This window comes from Leishmania infantum, chromosome 35, assembly GCF_000002875.2.
Source record: "Leishmania infantum JPCM5 genome chromosome 35".
Taxonomy (NCBI): Eukaryota; Euglenozoa; class Kinetoplastea; order Trypanosomatida; family Trypanosomatidae; genus Leishmania; species Leishmania infantum.
In genome coordinates, this window is record NC_009419.2 from 775371 (window position 1) to 790683 (window position 15313).

General features: G+C 61.1%; 5 protein-coding genes across 5 annotated transcripts; all 5 read left to right on the forward strand.

Annotated features, from left to right (window-relative positions):
• LINJ_35_1970 (conserved hypothetical protein) lies at positions 1–1773 on the forward strand (the record flags this gene model as incomplete). The annotated part of the gene is made up of 1 exon (XM_001468978.1): positions 1–1773. One exon carries the CDS (start codon positions 1–3, stop codon positions 1771–1773), a length of 1773 nt encoding a protein of 590 aa, XP_001469015.1.
• Positions 1774–2917: 1144 nt separating this feature from the next.
• LINJ_35_1980 (conserved hypothetical protein) lies at positions 2918–6103 on the forward strand (the record flags this gene model as incomplete). Its single annotated transcript, XM_001468979.2, has 1 exon — positions 2918–6103. One exon carries the CDS (start codon positions 2918–2920, stop codon positions 6101–6103), a length of 3186 nt encoding a protein of 1061 aa, XP_001469016.2.
• Positions 6104–7268: 1165 nt separating this feature from the next.
• On the forward strand, positions 7269–10013 carry LINJ_35_1990 (conserved hypothetical protein; the record flags this gene model as incomplete). Its single annotated transcript, XM_001468980.2, has 1 exon — positions 7269–10013. The coding sequence occupies one exon, from the start codon at positions 7269–7271 to the stop codon at positions 10011–10013; it is 2745 nt and encodes a 914-aa protein (XP_001469017.2).
• Positions 10014–11421: 1408 nt separating this feature from the next.
• Positions 11422–12171, forward strand: LINJ_35_2000 (putative 40S ribosomal protein S6; the record flags this gene model as incomplete). The annotated part of the gene is made up of 1 exon (XM_001468981.1): positions 11422–12171. One exon carries the CDS (start codon positions 11422–11424, stop codon positions 12169–12171), a length of 750 nt encoding a protein of 249 aa, XP_001469018.1.
• A 1842-nt stretch (positions 12172–14013) lies between these two features.
• Positions 14014–15123, forward strand: LINJ_35_2010 (conserved hypothetical protein; the record flags this gene model as incomplete). Its single annotated transcript, XM_001468982.1, has 1 exon — positions 14014–15123. The coding sequence occupies one exon, from the start codon at positions 14014–14016 to the stop codon at positions 15121–15123; it is 1110 nt and encodes a 369-aa protein (XP_001469019.1).
• Between the last annotated feature and the right edge of the window lie 190 nt (positions 15124–15313).

The following is a 15313-nucleotide window of genomic DNA, read 5'->3' on the forward strand; positions in this document are numbered from 1 at the left end:
ATGCTGCGCCGCAGCTCTGTCGTGCTGGCGAGGTTCCAGCCGTACTCGATGGCGGTGCAAACCCGGTTTAAGTGGCGGCACAAGGAGACGGACCGATGGCGGCGGCTGATGGACGCGACGTGCTTCCAAGTCGACTGGCTCGGCCAGACGGCCGGCCCGAACTTCGCGCAGTACAGCGGGCACTGGACGCACGTCATCACCTGCGCGCACGTGATCACGCCGTGGGACTACCCCAACTACTACCCCCCGCAGGGGCCAACCCGATTTGTCTCGCACATTACTCTGGCGGACACCATGACGCAGATTCGGCTCGTCTCGATGCAGGGCAATGCCGTGTACAAGCATTTCACGTCAAATCAACACGTCTTCGTGCATTCGAACCCGCGGCTGGACCTGTGCGTCCTGCATCCGGAGCAAAATCTGAAGCGCAGTGGCGAGATGAAGATGATGTGGATGCAGAACGAAGGGTACATTTTACGTCCGCGGCTTGAGATCAACGAAACGCTGAAGGTCGGCGATCACGTCTGGGTGTACGGCATGTCGGCGCATGAGTCGCTGTTTGACGAGGAAAAGGGGCCAGAGCCTCTCATGATCCCTACCGGCGTCCGCGCTCGCGTGCACACCGTCACGCGCGAGCACTTCTTTCTGGACACAACGGCGCTTGAGGACAACCCAGATCGTGGCCGCATCCAGATGGGCATGTGCGGCTCTGTCGTGATGCGCAACGGCAAATGTGTGGGCATGCTGACGGCGACGGTGCACGAAGAGAGCGACTGTAAAGAGCTCGCAGGGACGGCCATGTGCACCTACTCGTCCGACATCTTCGAGTTCCTGCTGGAGGTGGAGAAGCAAATGAAGAACCCCGTCGCGCGTCAGAGCCAGGAGGAGACCCGCTTTGAGCAGCGGCGCCGCGCCGAGGGGGGCGTGACGAAGGAGTACAAGCACTGGGAGCTGGACGAGAGCCGCACGGCCCGCCACATCCCTGTCCCTGTTTCGCTCTGGCATATGGAGGAGAGGTGGGTGACGGAGGAGGATTACATGAACAGCGCCGTCTTTGGCCGTAGCGGCGCCTTCAACCAAGAAACACAGGAGAGCGCGCTGGGCTACGACATGAACACCGCCAAGACGAACGGCGACCGCCCAGGTGACATCGACTCCTTCATGTCAACCACGACGACCGGCAAGCCTGTAATGCAAGGCGAGCGGAAGGACTACAGCCCGACCGGCGTGTACGCGAACGTGGAGGAGTTCAAGAACAAGGATGTGTGGGACTACAACGTGAGCTCCGAGATGCGCTCTCTGTTCAACGAAACCGTCGACAGCAAGGACGCTGAGAGCCTCAACATGATGCGCAAGTCGCTTGAGAACATCCGTGCGCAGCGGGCGATGGAGAAGATGAAGGAGACCGTGATGAACCGCACGGAGTGGGGCTTCGATCCGCTGAAGAGCTGCGGCCACTACGGCGGCAGCGCCGACGCCGGGGCTGCCAACTTCAGCCCAGAGTACGCTTCAGCCCACAAAGGTGGTGGCGACGCCTACAGCTACGCGCAAGCAGCTCAGCAGGCGGCGCGTGAGCAGCCGGAGGACCGCGCATCGCCTGCGTCGTCTCCGCCGCTGTCGCCGCCGCCGCCAAATGAGTCCGTCATAGATCGCAAGAAGCGAGAGCGACGCGAGGCGGAGGCCAAGTATCAGAAGGAGCTGCGCCGCCGTCATGGGCAGCGCGCCGTTCCCTTCGGCGACGAGGATCTCGGCGGCTTCTGGGAGCGGCACTGAGGGCTGGCGCTGCCGAACCCTGTACGCCGAACTCGGTGCGTTCTCGGGGAGTGATGGCCTCCAATTCGTATAGGCGAATGGGAATGCATGCGCATATCTGTGTGTCGCTGCTGCACGCGGTATGCTCGACGTCCTTACAGTTTTTATTTTTCTCTTCGCCTTCTACGGGTTTCCCATTCACTTCTGGTGCCTGCGCTCACCCTTTCCCTCTTCGTTCTGCCCTCCTACTCCTCTCCCTCTCTGTCTCTCTGCCCTTCTGCGCGTGTCCGTGTCTGAGCAAGGTGGGGCGCAAGGGAGGAGAGGAGAGGAATGCTGCGGCTCTGACGTTCGTGTGGACGAGAAACGGAAACGAAAACAGCAGAGTGGGAGCAGAGGGAATTGGATAGCTTTCTGGCCGACTAGGACTGCCGAGATGAGGGGGTTTAGGGGGATGGGTGGGTGGCCGACTGACGGGTAGCGTAACGCGCTGCTGCCAGCACCTCTCGCCCAAGTGCTTATGGCGGCATCCCCTATCCTCCCAGCTTTTTTGTTGAGGTGGGGAGAAGGGCCTGTGCAGTTTGCTCTAGGCACCTTCCGTGCCGTTCGCCGTCACCATCGGTGGCAGCCTCATGAAGTGCAGCAGCGGACTGGCTGCACGCACGCACAACCTCGTTCTCCTTTCCGCCTTAAATATATATGCTCAATCACGTTCTCTGATTTCCCTCTCTCTGATGCTTCGACAATCGCAAAACGGGTGCGCATCCCCCGCACGCGTTGTGCGCGCGTACAAACATACACACGCGCGCGCACATACAATACACCCCTTTCCGGCACTGGTGGCGTAGTGACAGTGAAGAGTGTATCCGCTCGTACACAGGCACGAGCTCGTCGTTATCGACCACACACGTAAGCGGCATTGTGATACCGCGGGACGTGCTTTTGTGGGTGCGCGTGCGTTTTTTTTTTCGGCTTCAGTGCTCTTGCACATCGAGCTTGCGCTACGCCCTCACTCGCTTGCTTGCCACTGCACCCGAAACGGACGAAGCGAAGCAGTCGACACGCGGGCAGCTGCACAGCGCCTGGCCGCTGGCCGCAGCTCTTTTGTCACCAGAGACCCGTCTGCTGGTTCGCATCATTTCCACAACTTCTTTAGCTAACAGTCGCCATGGCCCGAGCACGAGCCATCGAGACCAGACTGGAGAAGCTGGTGCCCGCCCTCGATGAGTATTACACGAGCGGCTTCCTCACGCGCGAAGAGACGGTCGAGGTGTCACGGCAGCGTCAGCACTGGGAGTTCCGTCTCGTTGCCAAGCCTCTCCTCCTCCTCGATGTGCGCGGGGCCATCAAGTACGAGCTGGGGCTCGAGAAGCGCCTCCGGGAGTACTGCATCTACACGAAGCTCAACCTGCAGCACCGCTGGGACATCGTTGACCGCATCGAGGGCATCTACAAGATCGGCCTCAAGCACCTGCGCAGCAAAGCAGAGCACGAGGCACTGCGGCAGGAGTGCGTGCTGTTTATGAAGCAGTTCCAGCGCAATGGCAGCCTCAGCAACCTCTACGGTGAGCTCATGGTGATGCACCCCCGGCGCAGTGACATCTGGGTAGAGGCGGCGGAATGGCAGGGGTTCTCGCAGCGCAACATAGACAACGCCCGCGCAATCATCCAGCAGGCGCTGCTGACCATGTCGTCAGAACCCGTGGTGTGGGCCTGCGCGTTGCGTGTGGAGCTAAAGTTTGTGCAGCGTCTCCTCGAAGGGCTGCTGGCCGAGCACCGCGAGGAGGTGCGTAAGGCGCGCAAGCGCGCGGCGAAGGCGGCTGAGGACGGGGACGAAGAGAACCGCGCCGACGATGCCGTGGCGGCAGCTGAAGAGGAGGAGGCCACGTCAGCGATAGCGCCGAAGCTGCGGGCCGAAAACGAGGACATGGCTCACGTGCTGCTCGACCTTGCTTTAGCCAAGACAGTTGTGGAGGAGGCATTTCGCAGCCCTGCCAGTGGGGCGGTGCTGCTGGAGCAGCTGCTGGCGGTCGCTGGCGCCTACGCCTTCGCGCGCGAGGTTGTGGAGCTTGCGGTGACGACGGCGGCTCGCAAGATGGCCGAGGCCTGCAGCGGGTCCGCTGACGTGACAGTGGAGGCGGCGCGCGTCTGTGGCGCTCGCGGCGCGTCGGCCTCGTCCTCCCTCACCATTGCATCCGACCAGCAGCGGCTCCGTGTGCGCACGCAGTGGCGTCACCGACACAGCATTGACACTGTCTTTGCGCACTATCTCGCCCTGGAGGATCTGATCATGAACCGGTACACGACGGCCATAGTAGACACCACCACCTACCTCGCCAGCGGCGGCAGCGGAGGCGTCTTGTCCTCGAAGCGGCGAGACCAGCAGGGGCAGCAGCAGCAGCAGCAGCCGACTGTCGGCGCCTCACTCCTGGCCCCGTCACGGGAGGACCGCCGTCGTGCTGCTGTCAAGGCAGTCGTTTCACTGATGGCGTTTTCGTTCACGCCGACGTCGGCGCTGTCGGAGTTGCCCGGCATCGTGGCAGCTGACACAGACTCGACAAAACGCTTTCCGGCTGTGCGGCGCGCCTTTGCAGAGGCCCTGCGTCGCGTCGCCGCCTTGTCGGCTGAGGGGGTGTCGCGGGTGTGCACGCATCTGCTGCGAACCCCGCCAACTGCTGCTGCCGGCTCCGCAGCGTCGACGACGACAACCAATAAAAGCAAGAGGAAAGCCGCGCGGCAGACAAACACAACACTGGATATCGTGGCGGCGGCCCAGTGGCTCCTGGGGCAGCCACAGCTCGACAAGGCAACCCTACAAGACTGCGTCACAGAGCCGCGGGAGCGCACGGAGAGGCTGCTGAGAGAGGTGGCTTCGGCGGCTGACATGCATCCGCCTGCCAAGTCGCGCGCTAGACACGAGGCCCCCGTCGGCACCGCCGGTGCTACGGCGCTTATGACGTGGTCGATAGTGCAGCTGGAGCAATTCTTGCAGTCGGAGGACAGGGATGCGCTGGTGCAAGGCGCCAGTGGCGGTTTCGGGGGCTCTGCCAGCGCGCCGCCGTACACGCCGCTCAAGACCGCCACCGCGATGACCACGGAGGACGTGGAGCGCTTCATCGTGTGGTGGAAGGAGGAGGAGGCGCTGCTGCGTGGACAGCAGGAAGAGGGGGGTGACTCGGGCGACGCACTGGCTGCTTCGCGAACGCGCCGTCGCCTGGCGGTGATGAAGCTACTACACCAGCACGGCCTCCTGCCTTCTGTGGACATGCCCGCTTCTGCGGAGAAGAGCAGCGGCAGTAAGAAGGTGCCGAAGAGTGGCAGCAGCGACGCTGCGAGTGAAGATGCGTGGGCCAAGACGCAAGACGTGCTGCTGAATCGATCCAGCGCACTGCAGTTTGTCCAAGTCGCGGGTACAACTGCACCAGCGCGGCTCCCGCTCTCTCTTTGGCGCGTTTTTAGCGCCTTGGAGAAGTTGGAGGGCCCGACACAGATGAGGGAGAAGGCTCCCTCGGCTCACGCGGCGGTCTCGCGCAGTGGCCGCAGCGACAGTGACAGCGACGACGATGGCGACGGTGAGACCAGCGGTAGCGGCGTAGCGGCGGGGTGCAAGTATGCGGAGGCGTCGTCTTCCAGCACGCGGCTTTCGAGCTTCGCCGCAGCTGGGCTGCTCTTTTTGAGTGGGGTGCCGCACAGCGCGCTCAGCCGCGAAGAGGAGTGGGCGCGGCTGGAGGGAGTAACCTCGCTGCTGCGGTGCCGGCTGTTCTCCTGGCTGGGACGTCGAGTGTGCACCCGTGACACCGTTGCCGAGACACTGCAGCGCGCCGAGAGCGACCTCGCAGAGGCTTGGATCGTCGACGTGCAAGGGCTGCTGACGCTGGCGCAGCGGTGCCAGCCGCTACCCCGTTTCGCGCAGACGCATTGCGTGCTTCCATTTTTGGAGGGCGTTGCACTTTTTCGCTCTGCCTGCGCACCTGCGACACCTCTATCTGCTCGGGCAGGCAACGTGTCTCCGCCCGACAAGGTCGCCCGCGATGCTGTGCAGGCGGCGCGAGAGGCGTATGAGGCGCTGCTGCAGCTGTACGACGTCTCCAAGCACCCCGAGTCTTTTCTCCCGCTTCTGTACGACGGTACATCGGCCAAGAAGCTCGCACAGCAGGCAGGGACCACGTCGAGCGTGTGCTTCAAGGCGTCGACAGCGGAGGTGCAGCGGGCCAACGCCGAGGACTGGGTGGCGTACGTGCTGTTCGAGCGCACGGTATCCAAAGATTTGCTGAGGGCCAAGACGGTTGTAGAGCAGGCACGTCGGGCCTCTCTGGCACCGCAGATCTTCATGGTGATGCTGAACGCGCTGTAGCAAGGTGGAAGGACGAGAGAGAGAGCAACGGCGAAGCTGTGCCTTGCCGCTCCCCTGCTTTAGTCCCTTTCACTCCACTTCTCGGTCACTGGTTAGGGTGTCTCCTCCCGGCAGCGAACTCCCCTGTGGTCCACCACTCTTGTGGAGGTGCATGGTGTTAACCGGGTGCCACACACGCTGAGGAGGGCCCATTTGCTGTGTGTGAATCTCGCTAAGTGCAAGACGCCTCGTTCATGCGAATGACGACAACAGCTTTTTTTCTTGTTTCTCGAATAAGCGTGCCTGTGTAGGCCTGTATGTGTGCCCCTCACCGAAATACGTGCGCACCGATGAGTTCCCCACACAGTTGCTCAGTGAGCGAGTTGATAAAGCGCGTGTAACCTCTCACACACACACACACCGACGGGTGAGTTGTCTAACATCAATGCAGGAAAAGGAAATCTATTGGGCACACAGCTACGCAGGCATACAATCGTCGAGGGCCGCGCGAGAGAGTCGGGCTGGATTCGATTGGCGGGTGACTGCATGCGCTGCGCGGCGACGTACTGCGAGGGAATCTCGCTCCTTTTGGCGTCGTCTTCATGGTCATCAGGCGCCAGGCGTTTATTATTCAGACTGCAGATGGTCTTCTCCGTCTATGGCCTGCGAGACAGACAGCGAGGTGAGTAGGGAGGGTTGCGTTCTTGCACGCTTCACTGGGAAAGGCAAAGCAGCGCGAAAAGCAGTTTACACATTCCTGGATGCAGCACCGTTTTCTAGCGGCGCTGCCCTCTCTGTACCCCAACACCCCCATACCCCTTGCCTACTTCTGCTCTCTTGCCGGCTTTCACACTGCTGGACGTGCTCTTCCACTTTTTCCTCTCTTCTAGGGTTCGCCTGAGGATTGGCAACGACCTCAAAGAGTACCTGTAAACCTCTCTGCACTGCACACACACACACACACACACACACACACACACACACACAGAGTTGACCACGTACGCACAGGCGCACTCGTTGCCGTCGCGGTGGACTGTGGTGCGGGCGTCTTTCTCAACAAGGGGAAGGGTTTCGGAGCAGGGCATCGCGCGTAGGACGTGACTACGCCTCTCCCCACGCAGCATCGTACCTGCGAATCACCTGCGCTTCTTAAAACATTCCTCCGCTCTGGTGACTAAAGCAAGCCATGCTCGGGAGGAAAGGGCACTGGCAGGCTGTGCTGTGCATTCGGCGCCCTCGCTTCCTCACGGGAGGGTTTCATCCCTCTCCTCCGTCCTCACTCCAGCGTGCGCAGGCACTCTGTCTCGACTCAGCGGCTGCAACGGCCGCACATGAGTCACTGGCGCAGTCACCTGCTTTAGCGGAGGTGGACATCATCCACTCAACCACCTCCCTCGCCGTCGTGCTGGCGGCGCCGTCCGCGAACGTTCTGGCGACGCGCACAAAGCCGGCGACGCCTACACAGGAGGCGCTGCGCGACGCGCTCGGCACGCGGGACGCGTACCGCATCTTTTGCGCGCTTGTACGTGAGCAGCAGACGGCAGTCGGTGCGCCATGCAGTGAGCTGGAGCGCCTGCTCTCCAACATCGAGGGGGAGGCCGATTCATTCGCGGCAGCGGCATGCGCTTGTGTGGCGGTGGCGCTGAGTCCGTCGGATTGGCCGCCCTGGGTGTCGGCACGCTTTGCTGCTACTGGGACGGCGGCGATGCCGATTGCACACAGCCGTGCACCGGTGGACACGGGGAAGGCGACAGGCGCCGGTGAGGCAGCCAAGGAAGTTAGAGACGTCTGGGCGGCGGCGTCGCCGCTGCGTGTCACGGCCGCGGGCATCCTGCGCTGCATTGCTGCCCGGCTTCCCACCCAAGACGCGTGCCGCTCGGCGTCATCGCCTTGTCTGCCTTTGCTCAAGTGGCTCACGCTCCTCTGTGGGGTGGCACTGGCGCCGTCGTCCAAGACAGCGCTGCGCCTCGCGGCTGAGGTCAGTTGCGTTTCTCTCGACGCCGCTGGCGTGGCCCTGGCCGCGTTCTGCGCGTCTCACTCGTTGACTGCCGAGCGTAGCAAGGGCGACGGCGGTTCCTTCGCTGCAGGCCACACTCGGGAGACCTGGTGGCTGTCGCTCTGGACGCAGCTTACCCAACCCGGTTCTCAGCCGCCGTCGCTGCCCCCCTTCTCGCTCGACGCCGTGTCCGCCTCGCCAGCTGTGGTGGTGTGGTCCAGCGGCCTCATGTCCGCTGACCTTCGCGAGAAGCGCGTTTCGTGGCATCTGCACTGTCTCATCGCGTCGAAGGAGGCACACAGTGCGGCGCGACTCTTGGCTGGCGCATGCCGCGATACATCAAAAGCGCCGCGCGGTGCCACCATTCCTGTCCTGGCGTCCACACAGGCGGAGCTCCTCTCCTCTCTCCCACCTCAGCTATTGGAGGAGGGCCGCCTAGGTGAGAAGCTAGCTATGAATCTAGTGGAGCACCTTAAGCACATGCAGTCGCGGCCACGGCGGCCTTGGAGTGGCTCACCACAGTCCCTATCGTTTGTGCCGACCGTTGCAGCGAACGCTGTCTTGTACGCACGCATGCTGCAATACCTCCTGACCTCCAGCGCGCAAGTGCGCAGCAGGGACAGCTATGTGCATTATCTTCACAATCTGTCACTGCTGCTGTCCCAGAGCAGCATCTACGCGCTGGCGGCGTCGTTGGTTCCGGCCGATCAGCCCTTAAAAACCGTCATGGTGGCTGCCAAAGACACGTATCGAGAAGGTCACATGAAGCAGCTCGTCGGTGCTGTGCGCCAGGTCGTTGATTCTCTCTGTGAAGAGCCCATCCCTCGCTTGGCCGCTCCGGCGGCCACCGACGCCGTCACTGAAAATGGCGTCGCCTCCACGCGGAGGGCTCTGAAGACTGGCGCAGCGCTCTCCTCCGGCGGCGTGGCACCGCCGAAGGGCAAGAGGGAGTGTAAGGCGGCGAAGCTGGTGGAGGAGCAGGCTCTCCTCGATCGTGCAGCGGCCAACTCGAGCGGTGCCGCGTCGTGGCGCTGGCGTGAGGATGCACTATCGGAAGTGGACGGCACGGTGCAGGCGGCGGTGCGTCTCCTCACGTCGCTCTTGGAGCTGTGCTCCAGCCGCAAGAACAGCCTCCCGCTGCGCGTTGCCGAGCCGAAGTGGCGTCGAGAGTTGCGTGAGCGAACCGCCGTGCGTGCACACAAGTTTGAGCTGCTCCTCCAGGAGCTCCCACACGCGGAGCTGCGCGCCGTGTTGCAAACCCTCCTAGGGCATGGTTACATTCGAGAGGGCAGTCAACTGGGGGTTTCGTTGGTGAAAGGCGATCAGGTGGATCTGCGATACTACACCTTACCCTTGCTCGGGTCGCTTTACTTGGCGGTGTGTGCCCCGCCAGGTTCCCCGACACCTGCCAAAGTCGTAGCTTCGAGCACGTCTTCCCCATCGTTCAGTGCACCACCCTTTGCCGGCGCAGAGGCTGTGACTGAGTCGGAGAAGCAAGCGGTCTACCGGATGTACCGGCGGCGGCTCGAGATCTACGGCAATGCTGATGCCAACGTCACTGCACCCTCGTACGCGCCCGCTAGAGACCGCCGCGGATGCGGCGGTGTTGAGGGTGAGCATCACGACGGCGTTGCTGCGCCGACCCGCCACGACTCGGAGGGCTCTGCGGCTGCGGCAACCACTGCACTTGTACGCACCCCTGAGAACAAACTTGTTCAGGCACTGGTGCTCGCCAGCACGCGCCCCGCGACGACTCTCGCTAGCTACGCGACGGCCGAACTCGCAAACTGCTTGCTGAACCGCCGCGTCGATGTGGCGGGGAGGGGCATGGTGGTGGACGTCGGGTCTGCTGGAATTTCCCAGGACCACTCTACCGGCAGAGGTACAGGCGCCGTGTTCGGCCCGTGGCTTCGCACAGGGGTGGTGACATGGTGACAAGAAAGCCATGTCGCTCTTGAGGGCAGTCGAGGGAGGGGAGGGAGGGAGGGAGGGGTGGGGCGAACGAGGTCAAGTGAGGGGCTTTCGTTTCGTGCTCACGCGTATGTGTGCGCATAGAAGCACGGGCGTTATACGTTGCCTCTGCTTCGCATCCCGACACTCTCTCCTCGCCGCAGCACGTGACGTGTTCCGAGTGTGGTCACCCACTTCATCCGTCTTCTTATTAACATGATGTGCCTGTCTCTCTGTTTTTCTCTGTTGTGTGCTGTGTGTGTCGGTATTGCCGCTCCTGGTTCTCGCTGTCCCTTTTTTTGTTTGGCTGCTTCCGCACATGCAGCCCCCTTCTTCCTTTCTTGCTACCCACTGCGCTGCCCAGAAAAGCTTGCATACCGCACGGCAGCGCTGCCATGGGTTTTTTTTTTCGACACTGCGTCCTCCCCCTTCCCCCTTTCCACACACACACACACATACATACACACAGTGCGCTGCTTCTGTGCTGATTGTGCTCTCGCGAAGAGCGTTTTTTCATTTGCGCCATGGGTCTCCGTCTAGAGGTGCTGTGCTACGTCGTGTCTGTGCGCTCCGCTCTTGCTCTATCCTTTTGCTTTAAGCGCTGTTATGTACCTCGCTACCGTACACGCCTCTCCCTCTCCCCCCTCCCCTTCGTGCCTCCCCATCTCTTGTGTGCACGCGTGTTTCTCTGCTGCCTCGATTGGATTGTTCCGGCCTGAAGCTCATTCTCTTTCTTAGGCCTTTTTTTTCCGCTTCGAGGGAGGGGAGAAGTGGTGGTTTCAGTGAAGAGCCGAGGATGGCGCAGCTGTAGATGGCTGAAGGGGGGGGGAGGCGGGAGAGGCGCACGGCGACGTCGAGGCACTCTCTGTCCTCTTGCTTTTCTCGTGCGCTTCTGTCGTCTTGCCGTGGCCGCAGGATGCGAATGGCCGTGACCGTGAGGCCGTCCAGTAGCGCCTCGCCGAAGAGCGCGTAAGCCGCATAACAAAGTAACCACATCGTCTCTCACGCGGCCGAAGAAAACAAACGAAAGCAAAGCTGTAAAGGCACATAACCGAGTAGGGAAGAGGTGGGCGTGCGACAGTCTTCCTCGTCGGACCGAGCTCCCTGCGCGTTCGCGTTCAGCCGTGACACGGGGCAACTCCCTTTTTTTTTGTATGCTCTTGTGGTGTTTGGTTTCTAGCAGGCGCATGCTCCGAAGCGAGCAGGCGCCTTGCGAGGAAGGCGTGGGCGACACGTCTCCGAGCCCTTTCGCACACCCCCACACGAGCACCCGCCATGACGGACACATGAGTGCCTCCTTCACCTCCTCTTCCCTTTTCTTTTCCCACCTCTCTGTCTCTCTCCTGCTCTTCTCATCTCACCGCAGAGTGACTTCGATAACGGTTAGAGAAAGATGAAGCTCAACATCGCGTACCCCCGCAACGGGACGGTGAAGCAGTTCGAGATCTCGGACGAGGTGCTCCGCCGCGTGCAGCTGCAGGACTATCGCCTCGGCAACGAGGTGGACGGCGCCATCTTTGGCAGCGAGTTCAAGGGCTACATCTTCCGGCTGCGCGGTGGCTCGGACAAGGATGGTTTCCCGATGGTCCCTGGCGTGCTCGCCTCCAGCCGTGTGTCGCTGCTGGTGAAGCGCGGTGCAATCGGCTTCAACACCTTCCGCGGCTACCAGGGTGAGCGCCGCCGCAAGAACGTTCGCGGCTGCGTGCTCGCGAGCGACATTGCGCTGGTGAACGTGACCATCTCCAAGGTCGGTGACCAGCCGATCGAGGGTGTGACGGACACCACGGCTCCCCGCCGTCTGGGCCCGAAGCGCGCGAGCAAGATCCGCAAGCTCTTCAACCTGTCCCGCACCGAAGACGTGCGCAAGTACGTTGTTCGCCGCCGCGTCGTGAAGAGCGGCAAGAAGGACCGGCTGAAGGCCCCGAAGATCCAGCGTCTGATCACGCCAAGGGTCAAGGCCCGCCGTGCCAAGAAGGCCAAGGACGCCATCGCCAAGGTGCGCGCGTCTGCCGCTGAGCGCCGTGAGTACCTGCGCCTCATCGCCTCGAACCGCCGTGCGCTGCGCCAGCGTGACCACTCCAAGAAGCACACCCAGAAGGTGCACGCCCAGCGCGCTGAGGTGGCGGCATTCCAGAAGAAGTAAACGAATGTGCGCGTCTGTGGGCGTGTGAATGGGGTTTCGTAGGATAGCCTGCCGCTTTTTGTTGGTGCAAACAGACGACATGATCAGCAGCACCGCCACCTCCGCGGCACCCACGCTCACATGTACTCGTGCATACGAACACACCACCCGCCAATGCACGTACATCATCGTCTCTGCACGCGAGGCGCTTGCGGCGTGCCATTGTCTTTCCCCGTTTCGATTTCATTTGTGATTTCTCTCCTTTTGAGTTGTTCATTGACATGCAAATAAAAAAACGATGAAAGCAGAGAGCACACACACACACACACACACCAACTCAGACATAGGGATGTGCATGAGGCAACCGAACCCCCTCCCCTCCCCTCACCCCATTTTCCGCAGCCCCCATCGAGTGACACGTAGCAGCGCCGCTACTGGTTAAATCGAGGGAGTGAATGGGAGGAAGATCACGGTCTTCTGCCCTCAAAGACCACTCCATCGTGAAGCTCCCAGGTGTGCGGCTGCTGGCAGACCTGCACCTCCTCGAGAAGAGAGGGCAGCACCCCTCGAGGAGCATGAACATGCACGTAACCTCGCTGTAGCTGATGTACGGGCTGCTTTCCTCCTCGTACCAATGCTGCTGATGCTGCTGGTGGTGGTACTTCGCTCTTGTCTCTCCGTCTCGCATTTTCTATGCGCTTTTTCACGTGCGCGCCATTTCTTCCCTTCTGCTACGACGGCCATGCATTTGTGTGTGCGCTTGCAGGAGGAGGATATGGGGAGAGAGGGAGGCGAGGCAAGCGCGGCAGCGAGCTAGCGGGTGAGAGAGAGGAGATCCAGCACTTGTAGCAGTGGAGAGTATGTTCGCGCTCCTTGTGTGTGTGTGTCTGTATCTATTTCTGTGAGGGTGGATATGCGTAGCCAGTCTTGCGTGTCACATGGCACTTCTCATCATTTTGTTTCGCTTTCTCAGCACCTTTTCCAATTCTTTTCTCGCTTCATCCACTGCCTCGCCGCTGTTGCCCTGCGCATGTCTTGCCTTGTGACGGCTCGTCTGGAACAACCCACAAACCAGGAACAGGAAGACAACAACCAAGCGCAGGAGTGTCAGCGGAGGACGACACAACACCGCCTCACTCCAGCATCAACATCACCCGCATCCCCTTCCCTGGCCTTGAGTCGGGGTGCGTCTCTACCTCTCCTTCCTCCTGGCATTCTTCCTCCCTTTTGGTGCCCACACACAGACACACACACACACACACACACGAGGAGAAGTACATGGCGCCAGCGTCGTTCGCCTAGCAAGAACAAAGAAACAAGGAGGAAGGTAAAGGAAAGTATCCACAAAAGACGCCTGGATTGCCGTCGTGGACGCCATTGCGCACCCACTCACATACGCACACGTATTGGCACCCGCCAACCCAAGCAAGCACCGCTGCGCGTTTATTTGTAGGCTCTTTTTCTCTCCCTTTGACATAGTTGTTTTGCGGCCCCCCCCCCCCGGGTGCGGAAAGCTGCTGCTGCTGCTAGCCTTTTCCGTCGTTCGCCGCCCCCCTCCCACTCACAACAGTAGTTGCTGTGAACTCCCCAGTGTACACACACACACACACGGATACACATAGAAGTGTTCGCGTTAGCCTAGCTGTTTTTTTCTTTCTTTGCCGTCTTCATCCGCGCTCCTATCAAGCTTCCTCGGCTACTGACCCGGCATCTCAGACACGAAGAAGATTGAAGGCGCCACTAGCAACAGTGGTGACTGGGGCGTCATTAGGTGACCGCCGTCTTTGCGTTCTCGCGTATTAGTCTTCATACTTTCTCCTCTTCTCTTTCGGCATCACCTCGGTAGCGAAAATGTCTCGGCGTATGTTTGTGCGTAACATGAACGGGGAGTTGTCCTCGACGTGGCGCCACGGCGGTGCGGAGGCGAACACAATGGGTGTCAACGTCGCCACCTTCGGTGCTACCGGCATCCTTGGTCACCACATCCACGCCGTGAACTGCTACCACGGCTACACCAGCATCCTCCCCTTTCGCTTCCGCTCTGGCATGCCGAGTAGTGTGCGCCAGATGCGGTCGAGCGGTGACGGCACGGTCGGGCAGAACTTCGACACGGATTACGAAATCGACAAGGAGTTTGTCGTCAAGGCAATTTTGGAAAAGGTGGACAACGTCGTTAACGTTGTCGGGGCGTGGCAGGAGCCAGCGTGCTACGAGAATAGTCAGTCGTGGTTTTCGATGGAAGCGATCAACGTTGAGTGGCCGCGCATGCTAGCTAGGTGGTGCCGCGAAATGGGTATCCTTAAACTCACGCACATGTCCATGGTCGGCGCGGATTTGAACAGCCCATCAAAGCTGCTGCGGCAAAAGCGCGAGGCGGAGATCGCCGTGCTGGAGGAGTTCCCGACGGCCACGATCATTCGCGGCACGGACATCTTTGCCGAGAACGACTTCTCCTACTCCAAGTATCTGAAGGCGCAGCGGTACATGAAGATCGTGCCCGTTCCGAATCGTGGCCAGCGCATTCATCAGCCGGTGTTTGCCGGCGACCTTGCCGAGGCGGCCGCCCGCTCGCTGCTTCTCGATCACACGGAGGGCCGCATTGCCGAGCTCGGGGGTCCGGTGCGCTTCACCACGAACGACCTGCTGCGTTGGTGCTCCGAGTGCAACAACCAGCGCCACCTGACGGTGCACCTGCCGAAGATTGTCTTCGACATTGCCTGCCACATCAACGAGCGCTACCCGATCCACCAAGGTGCCTTGCTAGGTACGAAGGCACCGGCGTGGAACAAGGACTGGGTGGACCGCCAGTTCATCGACAACTGCGCCATGCCGGAGCGCGACCCGGATTTGCTCGACTGGGAGGACTTTGGTATCCCACGAGAGGACCTGTATCGCATGGAGGAGAAGTACTTCATCACATCGGCGATGTGGTCTAAGTGTGCGCCGTACCTCGACTACGGCTACCGCATGTGAGGAGTGGCCCTTCCCTCCCCCTTCCCCTTTCTTTCTCCCACGCAGAAAAGGATAGAAGCCGAAAAGGGTAACAGCTGGGTGGCCCACCTATGGTCATCTGCGCCCGCCCATCGCGGGCTCTGCTTATGTGGGTGTGTGGCGAGTGAGAGCAGCCGCGTCGCACAAATGGACGTGTTCGTCGTCGTCTTCG